This window comes from Sciurus vulgaris (assembly GCF_902686455.1).
Source record: "Sciurus vulgaris genome assembly, chromosome: 2".
Lineage (NCBI taxonomy): Eukaryota > Metazoa > Chordata > Mammalia > Rodentia > Sciuridae > Sciurus > Sciurus vulgaris.
In genome coordinates this window covers 4,491,392-4,509,231 of record NC_136462.1, presented here as the reverse complement: position 1 = coordinate 4,509,231, position 17,840 = coordinate 4,491,392, and the positions used below count along the sequence as shown (strand labels likewise).

General features: G+C 46.6%; 1 protein-coding gene across 1 annotated transcript in view; it reads left to right on the top strand.

The window, feature by feature from the left end:
- Positions 1-17,840, top strand: part of DYNC1H1 (dynein cytoplasmic 1 heavy chain 1) — a 63,503-nt gene that overhangs the window by 9,172 nt on the left and 36,491 nt on the right. Inside the window, exons 2-19 of the mRNA XM_079130134.1 lie at positions 997-1,084; positions 2,869-3,042; positions 3,239-3,494; positions 3,810-3,996; positions 6,076-6,347; positions 6,445-6,672; positions 7,521-8,597; positions 9,293-9,472; positions 10,648-10,797; positions 12,216-12,362; positions 13,179-13,319; positions 13,652-13,828; positions 13,918-14,028; positions 14,107-14,226; positions 14,823-15,062; positions 17,063-17,218; positions 17,372-17,485; positions 17,722-17,832. Of these exons, the coding sequence (XP_078986260.1) occupies positions 997-1,084; positions 2,869-3,042; positions 3,239-3,494; positions 3,810-3,996; positions 6,076-6,347; positions 6,445-6,672; positions 7,521-8,597; positions 9,293-9,472; positions 10,648-10,797; positions 12,216-12,362; positions 13,179-13,319; positions 13,652-13,828; positions 13,918-14,028; positions 14,107-14,226; positions 14,823-15,062; positions 17,063-17,218; positions 17,372-17,485; positions 17,722-17,832 (3,929 nt within the window). The remainder of the gene's footprint in view (positions 1-996; positions 1,085-2,868; positions 3,043-3,238; positions 3,495-3,809; positions 3,997-6,075; positions 6,348-6,444; positions 6,673-7,520; positions 8,598-9,292; positions 9,473-10,647; positions 10,798-12,215; positions 12,363-13,178; positions 13,320-13,651; positions 13,829-13,917; positions 14,029-14,106; positions 14,227-14,822; positions 15,063-17,062; positions 17,219-17,371; positions 17,486-17,721; positions 17,833-17,840) is intronic.

Genomic DNA, 17,840 nt, shown 5'->3' with positions numbered 1-17,840 from the left:
AATCCAGTGGTAGAGCCTGGCATGGGCAAGGTCATGGGTTCAGTCCATGCAAACACACAAACAAAACAATTCCTACGTTGTGATTTTTGCTAACACAGGTATTTCATGCGGTGTGTCATTAAAAGATAACTAGAATGTTTAGACATCTCATGAATTAACATGATGCAGAAGTTTGGGTAGTCTTCCATTCTTACAGTTGTCTTATGATTTTGATTTTGAGTTATTTAGAAAGTTGACTCATGCCTCTTGTGGCAGAAAGCTTTGTAAAGTGACTCCTGCTTGTGCAGCAGAGGCAAGGGCTTAGGTGAATTCCTTGCAAGCCCCTCAGGGGTTTCTGTTTCTTGGCTGGTCTTGGCCCTGGGCCTGCCCCGCAGAGCAATGGTGAAGGGTATGCACTTTGGAATGACAGACCTCTGAATACTCACTTTGGTGCTTTCCAGCTGAGGGTCTGTGGGCCATTTTCTTAGACGTCATACCTGGGAAACAGGAATAACAACAGTCATGCCACCCACTAGGGTTCAATGTATGATGTATTTAAGTGCCTATCTTATAGTAAGTGCTGGGTAAACAACTGAGCAGAATATACTCAGAGGATGGGGGCAGAGAATGCCTTCTGTATCTGGAGCACAGAGTACAGGGCTCCTGGGCAGGGGTGGTAAGAATTTGGTGAAAGCTAAGTGCAGCCGCATTGCCCACAGGCAGGGCCTGCCCTGTTGCTTCACCTTCGTCTGCTGCTAATCCTTCCAGCAACCCGGGCAGGCCAGTACCACCCTGACATGTGTAGCAATGGCAACCACTTGCCTCCGTGTAAGATGGCAGATCAGTGACAGTCAGGAGTCAGAAAACGGGCAGGAGAGACAAACAGATGGCACCGAATTTTCCAAGGGCTTAAATGTCAGGTTAGGGGTGGGATGAGGTAAGAACTCTCTAACCAGTTGTTCAGTAGGAAATTGAAATGATGATATGTATTTGATATGATGTTTTTATGATTTACAGAGGATGTTGGTGATGAAGGAGAAGAAGAAAAAGAATTTATTTCCTATAACATCAACATAGACATTCATTATGGGGTCAAGTCCAATAGGTGAGTACATGAATATACCATTATCTCAGATTATAGATTTATGATTGTAAATTAATGTAAATCTTCTTTGACTCAGACACATTACTGAGAAAACATTAAGACTTCTGTTCTTTAAGCTAGGTACGGTGGCTCATGCCTTAATCCCAGCAATTCTGGAGGTGGAGGCAGGAGGATTGCAAATTCAAAGCGAACCTCAGCTTTTTAAATTTTTTGATCAATATCAAGATTCCATAAGAGTCACATGGATAGTACTTAGAATGGGAGGATTGAGCCCAGGGCACTCCACCCTGAGCTTCAGCCCATTCTTTTTATTTTTGACTTGGGGGCAGGGTCCTACTAAGTTGCCAGGCTGGTGTGGAACTTGTGACCCTCCTCGCTCAGCCTCCAGAATTACTAGGATTATAGGTGTGCACCACCATACTTGGACAGGGTGTATTTTTAAGAACAAGCACATAGCCTTATCATATGCAGGAAACACAGTATTATTCTCTAATTACAGAACATGTTTAAATTAATAATGCTCCTTATGATAATTCTCCTAATCCAGAACCTGTCCAGATCCCACTTTGCAACTGGTTTACTGTCTCTCTAAGTTTTATTCTGAGGCAGCCATTCAGCCTTTCTGTGCCTTTGTAAATTGACTTTATTTTCTTTTTTAGCAGTTACAGACTTCCACAACTGGGTTTATCTGATGCTTCCTCATGATTAGATTCAGGTTGTACATTTTGGGCAGGAATACTGTTGTGGTTTTGTTTCTTCCTAATGTGCCATAAAAGTAATTCCCTGGCCTTTTTAGAGTAATACGAAGTATTATCTGGAAAGTACTGGCCAAGGAACTAGGAGATTCAAACAGCATTGGCTTCTTTTTTTTTTTTTTTGTGGTGCTGGGGATTGAACCCAGGGCCTTGTGCTTGCAAGGCAAGCACTCTACCAACTGAACTATCTCCCCAGCCCAGCACTGGCTTCAACTAACTGTGAGTGCCTGTTGAGTGGAAGGTGTAGCTGCCGGTATGGAGTGGTATACAAAGAAATAAAACCAGTTCCTGTTTGCAGGAAGCTCATGCTCTGGGAGGGAGGTTGGCAGATGCACAGCTAATTATAATGCTTGGCAAAGCATCTTGAAATCATGGAGATCGGAGGTTGCTTCTGATTAAGGGAAGCCCACAGAAGAGGTCATGCCAAAATTGAGTTTTGAGAGTTACCTAGACTTTCAGCAGACGGATATAGATTTCTTAAGCAAAGACATAAAGCACATGAGACATTTAAGAATCAGACAGTGGTTAGCTGGTTGAGCCTGTGGGGCATAGTGTACAAATGGAGATGGGGCTGGAGGACTTCCCAGGACCTGGTGAAGGGGTGCCTAGGCTGCCACTTCAGCTTGTTTTGGTGTTTGCGTGTTGAAGCTGACCCATGACTTATGTGAGCAAGCAGTACAGATGAGCATGCGGTCAGACTTGAGAGCATCTTGGCTTGTAGCACAGTTGACAGGAGAGGTCAACTGTAATCCGAGACTGAAAATCCAACTTGTGTGAGACACACGAACTTTGCCTGGTTTCATGAGAACACCCTTAATCCTAACTCTGAATTACTGGTTCTCACATGGTGGGTAAAGAAAGGCAGGGGGTGTGTTTCACTCTCAGAAAGCGATAGTTCGGTATGATCTTCTGTGATTTTTAAGTTGAACATTCAAATGAAGTCTTGATTTGTGTGCACACAAAGACTACAGTTATTAAAATGGATTAGGAGTGAGACTCTCGTTCTGACTTCTCGTTCACTGTCTCCAGCCTGGCATTCATTAAACGCACCCCTGTGATCGACGCGGACAAGCCGGTGTCCTCTCAGCTCCGCGTGCTCACGCTCAGTGAAGACTCGCCGTACGAGACGCTGCACTCCTTCATCAGCAATGCTGTGGCTCCGTTTTTTAAGTCCTACATCCGGGAGTCTGGCAAGGCAGACAGGTGAGACCACTTTCCTGTGGTCTGAGTGTCGGGTCACTCCCAGTCCACGTGGCAGTGTAGGAAGTGGTGTGAAACTCAGGCCTGGGAGGGAAGTCAAGAGAACTCCTTCACAATAGTGAATATGGTTTTATTCATGCCTGGCAGGATCTCTGAAGACGAGCCATGCCCTAACTTTTAAATGTTTCCTGTCTTATAGAGATGGTGATAAAATGGCTCCTTCAGTTGAGAAAAAGATTGCAGAACTTGAAATGGGACTCCTGCACTTACAGCAAAACATTGAGATTCCAGAGATCAGCCTTCCAATCCACCCAATTATCACAAATGTTGCAAAGCAGTGTTATGAACGTGGAGAAAAGCCCAAAGTTACAGATTTTGGAGATAAAGTTGAAGACCCAACTTTTCTCAATCAATTACAATCTGGAGTTAACCGTTGGATCCGAGAAATTCAAAAAGTGAGAGCACATCTTTGAAAGTTATTGTGTAAGATACCTGTGGGGAAACTCTTCTGAGCTTTGTCAGTAAGCAGTCAGCTGGTGGTGGGGTCCCTCCTTCTCCTGGGCATGTTCAGTGCAGGGTTGGCCCTGGTCTGGGTGGAGTGGTCAGGTGCAGTTTGGACTGTTTAAGGTTGATTCTGAGAGAGCATTGGTCTCGAGCAGGCTCCTGCCTTTGACTTGAAATATAAAAATTAAGTTGTAATACATTTAATTAATGATAACTTTTTCTTTGTTTAAATAGTGAATACCCTGGCTGTTCTTATATCTTCAAAGGTGACCAAACTCGATCGAGATCCTGCATCAGGAACCGCCTTACAGGAAATCAGCTTTTGGCTAAACTTGGAACGTGCATTGTACCGTATTCAGGAGAAGCGAGAGAGCCCAGAAGTTCTCCTGACTCTGGATATCCTGAAACACGGCAAGCGTTTCCACGCCACTGTCAGTTTCGACACAGACACAGGTGAAAACTAGAATAATGTGATAAGTTGTTGATCTGGCTTTGTGAGGTCTTTTATGTAGTTATTTAGGTGAAAACGAGTAAATGTACTTTATTCTTTGGTGCTGCTGGGAAACCAGGGCCTCATCGTGCTGGGCTCGTGTTCTACCACTGAGCTGCACTCCCAGCCCTGTACTCTCTCAGTTTTCCATCTTGCATCCTGTCTCATCTTTCCCTCAGTTCCAGGGAACTGAGAAAGTTTTCCCACGTACCTTCTTCCCTTCAGGGCTCTTGAGAACATGTGACAGTCTCCAGGCTCCAGTGGTGAGCCTGGAGTGTCCCTCCTGCTTCTCAGCTGCTTGCTTCCTTGATAGGCTGTACTTTTCCTGGTGAGAGGTGGCTTAAGCCTGTAATCCCAGCAACTTGGGAGGGCGAGGCAGGAAGATCTCAAGTTTAAAGCCAGCCTCAGCAATGGCGAGGTGCTAAGCAACTCAGTGAGACCCTGTCTCTAAATAAAATACAAAATGGGGCTGGGGATGTGGCTCAGTGGTCAAGTGCCCCTGAATTCAATCACTAGTACCAAAAAAAAAAAAAAAAAAAAAAAAAAAAGCTTCACTTTTTGTTATACAAAGTCAGGTGTGCTTTTGACAATGGCAAGAAGTAGTATAAACTGAGAAGTTCCTTGCCCAGGGGGCTGTAGAAGAAGGCCATTGGTACTGCTTTCTCTTCCTCTTTTTAGCTACCTCTTTCCCTTCTTTGCCTTCTTCCCTATTCTGAGTGGTCGAAGTAAATTTCATTTTCTGAGTATGGAACAGTGTGAATGATATTGCATTATACTGAGGACCCAAATGTTTGAATGACCAGGTACTGTGAGGCATTTCTGTATAACTCTATACCCACAGATACTTACTGGACCAGGTCATTAACACAAGCAGATGCAGTGCTACATGCCTATCGTCTCAACCATTTGGGAGACTGAAGCAGAAGGATCATAAGTTCAAGGCCAGCTGGTGCAACGTAGCAAGACCCTGTCTCAAAATAAAAAATACAAAGGGCTGGGGATGTAGCTCAGTGGTAAAGTGCCCCCAAGTTCAAACCTCAGTGCCAAGAGAAAAAAAAAAAAAAATGACAGTGCTTGTCATATTCCTGTCCCTTGCCCCCCTTAAAAGCTGTGGTACCCACATTTTTAAATATTAGAGGAGAGTCCAAGTAGAAGCCTCTGGTTACTTCAGTCACATTGTACACATTTGGGCCTTCACTAATGCTGAAATGTGTACTTTGATTTTTTTTGGACACCTATGAAATTTTCATTTCTTTTTTAACCTTTTTTTAGGGGGGTACCAACAATTGAACTCAAGGGGCACTCGACCACTGAACCAAAAACCCAGCCCTATTTTATATTTTATTTAGAGACAGGGTCTCACTAGGTTGCTTAATTAGCACCTCACTTTTGCTGAGGCTGGCTTTGAACTTGTGATCCTCCTACCTCAGCCTCCTGAGCTGCTGGGATTACAGGCATGCATCATAGCGCGAGGCTCTTTTTTTAAATCTTATACCAAAAAGAGAAGTCAAGAAATAGACGAAGATGCAGTTTTTTGGTATGATGCCATAACAACACACTCTCCTAGCCTGACCCATGGGAAATCTTTGTGTTTTCAAAGATGACAAAATTTTAGTTTCTCTAAACTTAATTGTAATTGGTAAAATATGTAGATAATGTAGACAGCAAGTAAAATGTATAAGACTACCACCCACAGTGTTGAGAGTCCATATGAGTTGATTCTCTTCTCTTTTTTTTCAGTTGCAGATGGACACAATACCTTTATTTTTTTAGTTTTTTTATGTGGTGCTGAGGATCGAACCCAGTGGCTCATGCATCTAAGCAAGCACACAACCCTGAGCCACAACCCCAGCCCTGATTCTGTTCAGCAAAACCGGGACCACACTAGGTTTATCCTGTTAGCATTCCTTTTTCAAATGTTTTGAGGTTTCTGTGTCACTAAATCCCATGCAACATAAGAATGTTCCATTGTAAGGTTATGTTTTCATTTACTTAATATCACTTTATGTGAAGACCATTAACTGTTTTCTCTGTTAATCTAGGTCTAAAACAAGCTTTGGAAACAGTGAATGACTACAATCCTCTAATGAAAGATTTCCCTCTGAATGACTTACTGTCTGCCACTGAGCTGGACAAGATACGTCAGGCACTTGTTGCAATTTTCACCCACTTGAGAAAGATACGAAACACAAAATATCCCATTCAGAGGGCATTGCGTTTGGTGGAGGCAATTTCAAGAGACTTGAGTTCCCAGTTACTCAAAGTATTGGGCACTAGAAAACTGATGCATGTTGCTTATGAAGAATTTGAAAAAGTAAGCTTTAATCTATTAGAAAACCAACCTTAGAGTAACAAGGCAAAAACATGCTTTAGTAATAAGCTTCTATTCCTGGATTCTTGTCCTATCCTAGGTTATGGTAGCTTGCTTCGAAGTTTTTCAGACATGGGATGATGAGTATGAGAAGCTTCAGGTGTTGTTGAGAGACATTGTCAAAAGAAAAAGGGAAGAAAATCTGAAGATGGTGTGGCGCATCAACCCTGCTCACAGAAAGCTTCAAGCCCGCCTCGACCAGATGAGAAAATTTAGACGCCAGCACGAGCAGCTAAGAGCTGTTATCGTCAGAGTCCTAAGGCCACAGGTATGGTTTGCATTCTAAAGATTTGTGCCAGACACGGTGGCGCGTGCCTGTAGTCCCATTGCTAGGGAGGCTGAAGCAAGAGGATCACAGACTCAAGGTCAGCCTCAGCAATTTGGTGAGACCCCGTCTCAAAATAAAATATTTTTAAAAAGAGCTACAGATGTGGCTTAGTGGTTAAGTGCCCCTGAGTTCAATCCCCGATATCAAACAAATAAAAAATAAAAACCTGTACATGTGCCGTTTTAATGCCTGTTGTGAAAACACCTCTGCTGTCGCTTGGCCCTGAGTATTTCTTTCCCTTCAGCCTCATCTTCACCTCATTGCTGTCATCTTGAAGAGCGACTGATTCTGTATCAAGTTGTCTCAGTCCAGATTCGTGATGCTCTCCCTCTCCCTCACTCCCTGGCTTGGGTGGACCCTAGAGCCAGACTCCTGGCTGTTCTGTTCCAGCTTCACCACTTGCTAGCTGTGTGGCTCGCACATGTCACTTCCCTGCATTTTCTCAGAGTCCTCATCTAGAAGATGTGGAGGTGATGGTGTGTGCCTGAGACGCACTGAAGAAGACGGGCTCCTTTTATTTCTTGGTCCATGCTTCCTTTCCCGCTTCAGGATTCACCTTTCATCCCCCCCATTCTTTTCTTCCATTATAAATGTAATCCCACAAAGCCATATTGTCAGAAAACCTCTATTGTGTAGTTAAAATATGTCATGTTTTACTTGGCTTTGTCAAGATCTGGTTATAAAATGTTTGACTAAAAGTTCAAAAACCTGTATTGCTGACTGGTAATCTTATGTGTATAACAAAGTAAAACTCTTTATTTGATAAATTTTTTGTTTCAATCTTTTAGGTCACGGCAGTTGCACAACAGAATCAAGGGGAGGTTCCTGAGCCCCAGGATATGAAAGTGGCAGAGGTCCTCTTTGATGCTGCGGATGCAAATGCCATCGAGGAAGTCAACCTGGCGTATGAGAACGTCAAGGAGGTGGATGGGCTGGATGTCTCCAAAGAAGGCACAGAGGCCTGGGAGGCTGCCATGAAGAGGTACGATGAGAGGATCGACCGGGTGGAGACCCGCATCACTGCTCGCCTCCGAGACCAGCTCGGCACAGCCAAGAACGCCAACGAGATGTTCAGGATCTTTTCCAGGTTCAACGCACTGTTTGTCAGGCCTCACATCCGTGGGGCCATTCGAGAGTACCAGACCCAGCTAATCCAGCGGGTGAAAGATGACATTGAATCTCTCCACGACAAGTTCAAGGTCCAGTACCCACAAAGCCAGGCGTGCAAAATGAGTCATGTTCGCGATTTGCCCCCAGTGTCGGGGTCTATCATCTGGGCTAAGCAGATCGACAGGCAGCTCACTGCCTACATGAAACGCGTGGAGGACGTGCTCGGCAAGGGCTGGGAGAATCACGTGGAGGGCCAGAAGCTGAAGCAGGATGGGGACAGCTTCCGCATGAAGCTCAACACCCAGGAGATCTTCGACGACTGGGCAAGGAAGGTGCAGCAGCGCAACCTGGGCGTCTCTGGCCGCATTTTCACCATTGAAAGTACTCGTGTTCGGGGCCGAACTGGAAATGTCCTCAAGTTAAAAGTGAACTTCCTTCCTGAGATCATCACACTTTCAAAGGAAGTCCGAAACCTCAAGTGGCTCGGCTTCCGGGTTCCTCTGGCCATTGTGAACAAGGCTCATCAAGCAAATCAGCTCTACCCGTTTGCCATCTCGCTGATTGAGAGCGTCCGGACCTATGAGCGCACTTGCGAGAAGGTGGAGGAGCGGAACACCATCTCGCTCCTGGTGGCTGGCTTGAAGAAGGAAGTGCAGGCTTTGATCGCAGAAGGCATTGCCCTGGTGTGGGAGTCGTATAAACTCGATCCCTATGTGCAGCGCTTGGCGGAGACTGTCTTCAACTTCCAAGAAAAGGTGACTCTAATTTACTGCTCAAGTGTTCTAGCAGTGAGTTGCATGCAGCAGTAGCTAGGGCAGCTCCCACGTGCTCCCACAGAAGGGGTGCACGACGAGTGCAGCCTTGGGCCACAGGGGCACAGAGGGAGAATGCGCTGACTTCCTCCCTGCTCTGTGCTGGGGACAGGGCTCTCGGGAGGATGACAAGTAACACCCTGAGCCTAGAAACTAAGTGGGGGGAGGGTCTGAGGAGGCTGTCAGCCAAGTGAGAGGTTGAGGAGGACGGGGTCTGCAGTGCTGGCTGCCTCCTCCAGGGCTTAGACGTTCTTCCCGGGCCCCAGCCCAGCCTGACAGTTGTAGACTTCCTGTCTCAGAGTCTGCCACTGCTAGCATACCGTGCATTACACATCTGTGAGCAGCCGCCTCCCTCCACAGGATGCAGGAGGGGTGGAGTGGGCTTGTTATTTTCCTTCTCCTGGACTTAGCAGCCAGAGGCCACCCCTGCCATGAGCTGGAGTAAGAGCGGCCAATGGCACCCAGGTCTTTCTCTTCCCTCTGGGAACATGGTGGGGATAAGCATCTTGCTCAACCCAACAGCAAGGGTTGGCTCTTTGTGGGGAACTACTCAACCACAGCTTTCGTTAATGAACTGAGAAGAGTGTGTGCAATAAAGGAATAGAATAAGTGGATGTTTTGATTGTTGCCTCCCGTAGGTGGACGATCTGCTGATTATTGAAGAAAAAATAGATCTGGAAGTGCGTTCCTTGGAAACGTGCATGTATGATCATAAGACCTTCTCAGAGATCTTGAACAGAGTCCAGAAAGCAGTGGACGACTTAAATCTGCATTCCTATTCTAATCTGCCCATCTGGGTCAACAAGCTTGACATGGAGGTGAGCTGGATCGGTTCAAGCATTTTTCATTCTGCGAGGATGTAGGAGTGGGCCCTGTTCAGAAAGCTCTTCAGTCTGGCACTGAAAAACTTTCCTTAGAAATTACCAGTGATGGTCCAGTTCCCCCCAGAGTCTCACTTAACTGATTCTAGAGCTGAGCTGGGCCTCGACAGGCCAGTACCCACGTCCTCACTGAGCTGAGAGCCAGAGCCACCAGGAAGAGAAAGTCCCTTTGTTTGCTAGATGTTGACACTTCTGCCCCTTTCTGCTCCTTTTCTTCCTATGAGTTAGGTTGACTTTTTTGGACGTGCCAGGGATTGAACCCAGGGCCTCAAGTATGCTCAGCCATGCCTCTACCACTGAGCCACACCCCTTACCCCTGGGTTGTCCTTCCTACCCCCCCCCCCCCAGGCAGCCTTCTGCAATATCCCTGATACAACTAACTTGGAAAGAAATACCTAGCACAAAGTACCTCTTGCTCCTGGTATAGAGTTCTCTGCTCAGCCCTGGGGTCAGGCAGGGGCTGTGCTTCCCTGGTTGCTGACTCAAGAGTACAGCAATGCAGCCTTAGGAAGGGGCATTTGGTAGGAGAGGTTGGCCTGATCAGTTTCCAGGCTTTGTTTCCTTTCTCTTTTGAAATGGGTAAGTCATTTGCAGTGGCTGCACACAGAGGGACACTAGGGGAGGGAACGTTACTGAACCCACGTTCTGACAGTGCCTGCAGCCTCCACCACATTCCCAGCTGACTGTGTGGCCCAGGCAGACTTGACAAAGGCATGCAGATATCCTATTTATAAGAAAGTTGTCTAATTCTAAATCAGAAGAGTTTCTTCTTTTCTTGTTTGATATCCAAATTATAGTTTTTCCAGGTTTGTCTTTGAGGCTACCAGAGAACATGGTTTTCTTTCACGTTGAATAAACACTAAGACCTTAATTGCATCTGCTGCATGGTTCTAGGCTTCTTGTCACTTGTGAAATGGAAGGATAGAGATTCAGTTGGTCCAGAGATGCAGACCAGAACCTGAGATGAGCCATGTGAGGCTGGGAACTTGATAAGGGAGGCTGAGGATCAGAGTTAGGACTTTCCGTCTTTGACCCCAAACACCCACCTGCTTGTGCTCATGTCTGTGCGCTGACTTGGACGAAGCACTGTTCTGATGCTAACTTCTCTGTAGATCGAGAGGATACTGGGTGTTCGTCTACAAGCTGGCCTCAGAGCTTGGACCCAGGTCCTTCTTGGACAGGCTGAAGATAAAGCAGAAGTTGACATGGATACAGATGCTCCACAAGTCAGTCACAAGCCTGGTGGAGAGCCAAAGATCAAAGTGAGTACTTCCTGTGGCATCCCGGTGTGAGTGGGCAAAATAAGCCTCCCCTTAGAAGGACCCATGGAGACTGGGCATGGCGCTCGGTGGCAGTCACTTCTGTCATGTGCAGAGAGCCCTGGGCTGCATCCCCAGCACCTTAAGAGGCGGAGGTGCCATGGAAGTCACTTCACAGCAGAGAAACCTGAGGGACAGCACCATAACAGGTGACTAAAGTTAGGGTCATATTCCCTGTGATGTGCAGTTAGAGGGTACTTTGCCTCTGTGACCTTCCCTGGATTCCTCAGCCTCATTCTAGTCATGAGACCATGCCCTGCAAACCCATACTGAGGGTCATGAATATCAAGGAAAAACTAGACAGATGTCACAGATTGAAAGTGAGGGAGAGATGTGACACCCGAGTGTCAAGTAGTTGTTTGGATCAGGTCCTGGGGACTGTAGTTCACAGATTCAGGTCAGCCTTTCTGTCCTTGTGTAAGATGTTTACATGAGAAAGAGTAGGTGAAGTAGGAACTCAACTTAGAAGCCTAAAATAATTTTGAAGAAGGAAGGCATAAGAAAACAGATAAATTTTAAGCTGGGCATGGTGGCACATGCCTGTAATCCCTGCAGCTTGGGAGGCTGAGGCAGGAGGATCATGAGTTCAAAGCCAGCCTCAGCAACTTAGCAAGGCCCTAAATAACTCGGTGAGACCCTGTCTCTAAATGAAATTAAAAAAAAAAAAAAAAAAAAAAAGATGAATTTTAGAAAAGAATCTACATCAGGGCTCTGCCTACCAAGCATTCATGCAATAAATTATTTAATGAACGGCATCCAATCTGCTACAAGTAGAAGGCTGAATCTGAGTCTTGTGGAAGGATATAGAAGCACAGGATTGCCCCTGCAGACAGCAGTCTCTGTCTCTCAAGCTGCCTCTCCCCACGGTGTGAAGAAGTGGTCAGCCAGCACTTGGTGAGCTTTCCAGAGAATTCTGCAGTTCTGTTGTTAGCAGCTGTGCACATGGACCGGTCTGCTGCCCTGGGAGGCCGCCCTGAAGTTCAGAGGTCAAGTACTTATTTTCTGTTGGCAGTTCTCATGTTGGCAATAAAAACACCTCACAAAACGAGCCCAGAAGAACTGCAGGTGCAGATGTTGAACTGGAAGAAGCAAGAGACTTTTTTATCTTCTTTTTTCCTCTCCCCATCCTTAATGTCTGAATTTTTTCTTTTTAGTATTACAGACAACATTGAGGGGGCTGGGGTTGCGGCTCAGTGGTGGAGCACTTCCCTCATATGTGCGAGGCACTGGTTTGATTTTCAGCACCACATATAAATAAATAAAAATAATAAGGTCCATCAACAACTAAAAAAAATAACATTGAGTTTAATGTATTTATTGAAATATAATGCTGAGTAAAAAATGGAACCTTTCTTTTACAGAATGTTGTTCATGAGCTGAGAATAACCAATCAGGTGATCTATTTGAATCCACCAATTGAAGAATGCAGATACAAGCTGTACCAGGAAATGTTTGCCTGGAAGATGGTCGTGCTATCCCTCCCCAGGATCCAGAGCCAGAGATACCAGGTGAGCTCCCAGGGTCTCAGAGCGTGTGCCCTCTGTCAGGGCTGTCCCCATTTTTTTAGAGAAATGTTCAGACATGCGCAGAGGTAGTGGTAATTGTGAGCTCGCACTACCCAGGTTTATTTTGGGTTTATTTGGTCAACATGTGACCAGTTTTTTTTTGTTTTGTTTTGTTTTTGTTTGTTTGTTTTTTTTTTTTTTTCATTTATATTTCCTTCCCTACTTCCCACTCCTACCAGATTATTTAAAAGTAAATTCCAGGTATGACATACTCTTATTACTCTACTGCTAGAACCAAATGAAAACTTAAAAGACCATTTAGTCCCTGGCCTCTAGCTAATGTTATTTCTAAATAGCACCAGTGGTTTTCAAATAAAAAAGATCCCACAACTCTGCTGTGGCAGACTCTTCTAGAATTTAGTGAACTTATTGAGAACTTATTTCCTTGGCTTTGACATCAATTCAGTTCTTTAGGTTGTTCAAGTAGTTAACTGCCATGGTTTGAAATTTTGGCAGTGTTTAGCCCAGAACTTGGCAATGTCCAGCTAATCAGAACCAAGCAGTGAGTGCTAGTTCCTGCCCCTTAGGACTCCACCTACAGTCTTGAGGTCCTTGTTCTTCTGGGTCTAAGTAGCCCCGTTTCCGTTTGCACAGTTCTCTGGTTTATCTTCACACTCAACACCCTGAAGTCAGCCTCTGCTGTGCTCTAGCTCTTGTTTCCTCTCCTTGGGTTCTTCCCTCTCTCAAATCTTCCTGTCACATGAACTTGACCCCCTGTGGCCATCTGGTCTGGCTTCACTTCTGGCTTTGGTTGCTCAGGTGGGCGTGCACTATGAATTGACTGAGGAGGAGAAGTTCTACCGGAACGCTTTAACACGGATGCCCGATGGCCCTGTTGCCCTGGAGGAATCGTACTCTGCTGTCATGGGCATCGTGACTGAAGTCGAGCAGTATGTTAAGGTAGGAAGTCCTGGCTTTACCTGCGTGGGCTGCAGTCTGTCCAAGACTCTTAAGAGCTGAAGGACCTCAACCACCCTAACGTGGTTCACTAGGTAACATTTGCTAATTTTAAAGCAAAAAGTGAAAATTGGTCAAGTATTTTTCAATTTTAACTGTGATGTTCAAGGAAAGTATATTTTATGCTTTTTTTGATAACAAAGTTCTGAGCATGTGAGGTGTCAGTTTTTCTAATGGCGAGAACACATGAATCCTTTTAGTGAAATGTGGATGTAATGTCTGTCAGCACTCTGGACGGTGGAGCGGTCGTGTCTGACCACGCTCCTCATTTGCAGGTCTGGCTGCAGTATCAGTGCCTGTGGGACATGCAGGCTGAGAACATCTACAACAGGCTCGGCGAGGATCTCAACAAATGGCAGGCCCTCTTGGTCCAGATAAGGAAGGCCAGGGGTACCTTCGACAATGCAGAGACCAAGAAGGAGTTTGGACCAGTGGTCATAGACTACGGCAAGGTGAGCTCTGCTCGTTCCTGGTGGTGCCAGGTGCCAGGAAGCAGCATTTCTGTGCGGCTGCTGATGTGCTGCTGTGTGCTGCTTCACAGGTACAATCGAAGGTGAACTTGAAGTATGACTCCTGGCATAAAGAGGTTCTGAGCAAATTTGGGCAGATGCTGGGCTCAAACATGACCGAATTCCATTCCCAGATCTCAAAGGTGAGGAGGTAGGATTCTGCATGTAAGTAGTCTGCCTGGAGCCTTGGCCAGGGGTAAAATGCAGCCTCTCTCCGATAGTCCCGCCAAGAGCTGGAGCAGCACTCTGTGGACACGGCCAGCACCTCCGATGCAGTGACCTTCATCACCTACGTGCAGTCTTTAAAGCGGAAGATCAAGCAATTCGAGAAACAAGTTGAGGTGAGCCCTGTGAATCGTTCAGATGCCCAGAGCCTCTCGTTGAGTTTGACTTTCATACTGCTTTGCCTTCTGAGGGAATGTTCTGAAGGGACCTTGAAGGCACTGTTTCTTACAATACGGCCCAGGACCATCACTGTCATACCACCTGATGTGTTTGTTAAATACATTGCTGAGACCAGCACCCTGGGAGTCTGCATTTTAAAAAGTTCTGCAGGCGATTGTCTTGCACACAAGGTTTGAGAACAACTGGTTTTTTGCTTGTTTTTTCTCTTTAATTTATTGCAGTTGCTTTCAAGTTACTGGACTTGAATATCCTTTCTAGATTCTGGGATGGAGTGAAGCACAGCTGCTCCCTGCTTTCATGTCCGTTCAGGGCCTTCTGGGTACAGTGCAATGTAGTACCTGGCTAGCCATGTTGGACTCCCAGGGCGTGCTGCCCTCTTCCACTCTAGTCAGGCTGGAAGGTTGTAGAAGAACAAATGTGATCTTTTGTGTTCTCTAGCTGGAAAAGTCTTCTCTGTGGTGGGACTCTGACAGCAGTTTCTCTTATACTTGTAGAAGGTGGGAAAGTCACTTTTGTCTTTTAACTTCTGAAGCTCTACCGCAATGGTCAGCGCCTGCTGGAAAAGCAGAGGTTCCAGTTCCCGCCTTCCTGGCTCTATATTGACAACATCGAGGGAGAGTGGGGAGCCTTCAATGACATCATGCGGCGGAAGGACTCTGCCATCCAACAGCAGGTGGCAAACCTGCAGATGAAGATCGTGCAGGAGGACCGGGCTGTGGAGAGCCGCACCACTGACTTGCTAACAGACTGGGAGAAGACCAAGCCAGTCACAGTGAGCCTTGCCAGGCCATGCTGACCACCAGCATGATCTGGAATACTTTCTTTAAACTTTCAAAAGCCTTACCATGTCACAGCTTGCCAATACCAGAGACTTTCCCCCCCTTTTTGTGATTAAAAAAGCAATACTTGGAGCCAGGCATGGTGGCATGCACCTGTAGGCTCTGCTACTTGGGAGACTGAGTTAGGAGGATGGCTTGAGCCCAGGAGTTCAAAGCCAGCCTGGGCAACCTAGCAATACCCCCTCCCAAAAACAGAACAACTCAGTAGCCTGGGAGGCTGAGGCAGGAGGATTATAAGTTTGAGATCAGTCTCAGCAACTTAGCAAGGCCTTAGGTAACTTAGCAAGACCCTGTCATAAAAGAAATAATAATAAAAGGACTGGAAATGTAACTCCGTGGTTAAGCATCTCAGGTTCTATCTCTGGTAACAAACAAAACAGAACTGCGGTATAGTGCAGTGGTAGAGTACTTGCTTAGCATGCATGAGGACCTGGGCTTCATAGCCAATGGTGCTTTAAAAAGCAATACTTGCAGATGGTCACTACAAAGTCAACTTGGGCCTCTCAGTACCTAGAGTGGCCATCATTGAAATCAGGGTAGTCTTAAGGGCTAAGAATTTTCTGTTTTTAAACTAGCCTTTTCCTTTAGGCATGCTCAAAAATTAGAATTTGGACTGGGTGTGGTGGCTGAGGCAGGAGGCTGGCAAGTTCAAGGCCAGCCTCAGCAGCTTAGCGAGTCTTTAAGCAGCTTTGTGAGATCCTGTCTCAAAATAAAAAATAAAAAGAGCAGGGGATGTGGCTCAGGGGTAAAGTACCTCCAGGTTCAATCCCTGGTACCAAAAATCAATCAATCAGTCAAAGGTCGGTTTCTGTAGGCACAGGGCATGCCTCACAGTTGCTGCTGCCTGCCCTGCCTGGCAGGGAATCCTGCACCCAGAACCCACCACGCCTGAGCGCCGTTCATCCCTGTTCACTGAGCCCTGGTGCTCCAGGCACTGTCCTAAGAGCACAGACGCAGCAGCGAAAAGGACAGGAGCCCCTGCCCTTGTGTCGGGGGAGAGAACACAAAGGCAGTGATGGGTGAACAAAAAGCAGGTCCTTTGTGGCAGGTGCTGTCTGGGGTGTCCAGGGCGGCAGGGGGTGCCAGAGGCTACTGCTGTGTTGGGAAGGGGACAGTGAAGGAAGACCTAAAGGAGGGGAAGTGGCAGGTGGTGCTCATGGAGCGGTGACAGAAAGTAGATAGTGGCATGTGTTTGGCTTGTTGGAGGTGGAATTCAGTTGTATGTGTTTAGATGTGAAGATAAAAGGAAGTTACAATCTTTTGAGTGCTCCTCTTGTTTGGAGACCTAAGTTTTCCACAGCAGGCCTGGTAGGGAACTGAGCCTCCTGGGGTGTGGCTGGGCCCTTGTAGGTTCTCCTTTGTGTTTAATTCTGATTTGATGGTTCCTGTGGTAAAAGTTTAAAAGTACCTGCTCTCACTGCCCATATTTCCCAGTTACAAACGCTCACTGCAGCAGGGGAGTGAGTGTCCATCATAGCAAGATTCTCTTGTGGATCACCTCAGCTTGGTGCCAGGAAAGTGTTACAGTTAACATTTTAGGTGGGATTCTGTGTAGTTGTTCTTTGTCTGAAAGCCAACAGTTACAGTCAGGAAGTATGTAACTACTGTTCATGGGGAACTAGGCAGATCTCCTGCATTGTTGCCTGAGAAGGCCTGGCTGGCAGGTGAGAGCTTTGCCTTTGAACCACTGCAAGAACCCCCCAGCTCCTCCCTGTGCCTGCCTCCCTGGGCACTGGAGGCGGAGAGTTGCTCCTGTTTTTGTGGAACGTTGCAGTTGGATTCACATTCAGCCCTGTGCATATGCCCTAGTGGACAGACGTTGTGTCCAATACTTACCCAAGTGGACTCAGGCAGCCGGCTCTTGGGAGCTCAGGGTCTCCTCCGGTCAAAGCCACAGCGGAACTGCAGTTGTCTGTGTTCTGGCTGCTTTTAGGGCAACCTTCGCCCAGAGGAGGCGCTTCAGGCTCTGACCATATATGAAGGGAAGTTTGGCAGGCTGAAGGACGACAGGGAGAAGTGTGCCAAGGCCAAGGAGGCGCTGGAGCTGACGGACACCGGGCTCCTCAGTGGCAGTGAAGAGCGCGTGCAGGTACTGACCACAGAGCTAGGGCTGGGACCCTGCTCCACCCAACTCCACCACTGACCCCCGCCAGAACCTGGCGTGATTTCCTTTTTCTTTCTTTCTTTCCAGTCGTGAGCTGATTGCTGTCTCCAGCATCTAACTGCTTGCTCTTGATCACAGGTGGCCTTGGAGGAACTGCAGGACCTCAAAGGCGTTTGGTCGGAGCTGTCTAAGGTGTGGGAGCAGATCGATCAGATGAAGGAGCAGCCCTGGGTCTCAGTCCAGCCTCGGAAGGTAGGCCTTGTCACAGTGCTGCCGGGTGTGTGTCTGTGTAGGATCACTTACAGGCTTTATTTAGGAACCTCTCAAGCAAGTGACTTGTGAGTTCACAAGATATCACTTAATGTCCTGTATGACACTTACATTATTCAACCAGACCAATGTAAAGTTTATGTTAAAACATTTCTAAAGTGTTTCACCATTTAAAGAAATATCAGCAAACTAATACCATCTTATGTCTCTGTTGACAGCTTCGACAGAATTTAGATGGTCTCCTGAACCAGCTGAAGAGCTTCCCTGCCCGCCTGCGGCAGTACGCCTCTTACGAGTTTGTTCAGAGGCTGCTGAAAGGCTACATGAAGGTAGGTAG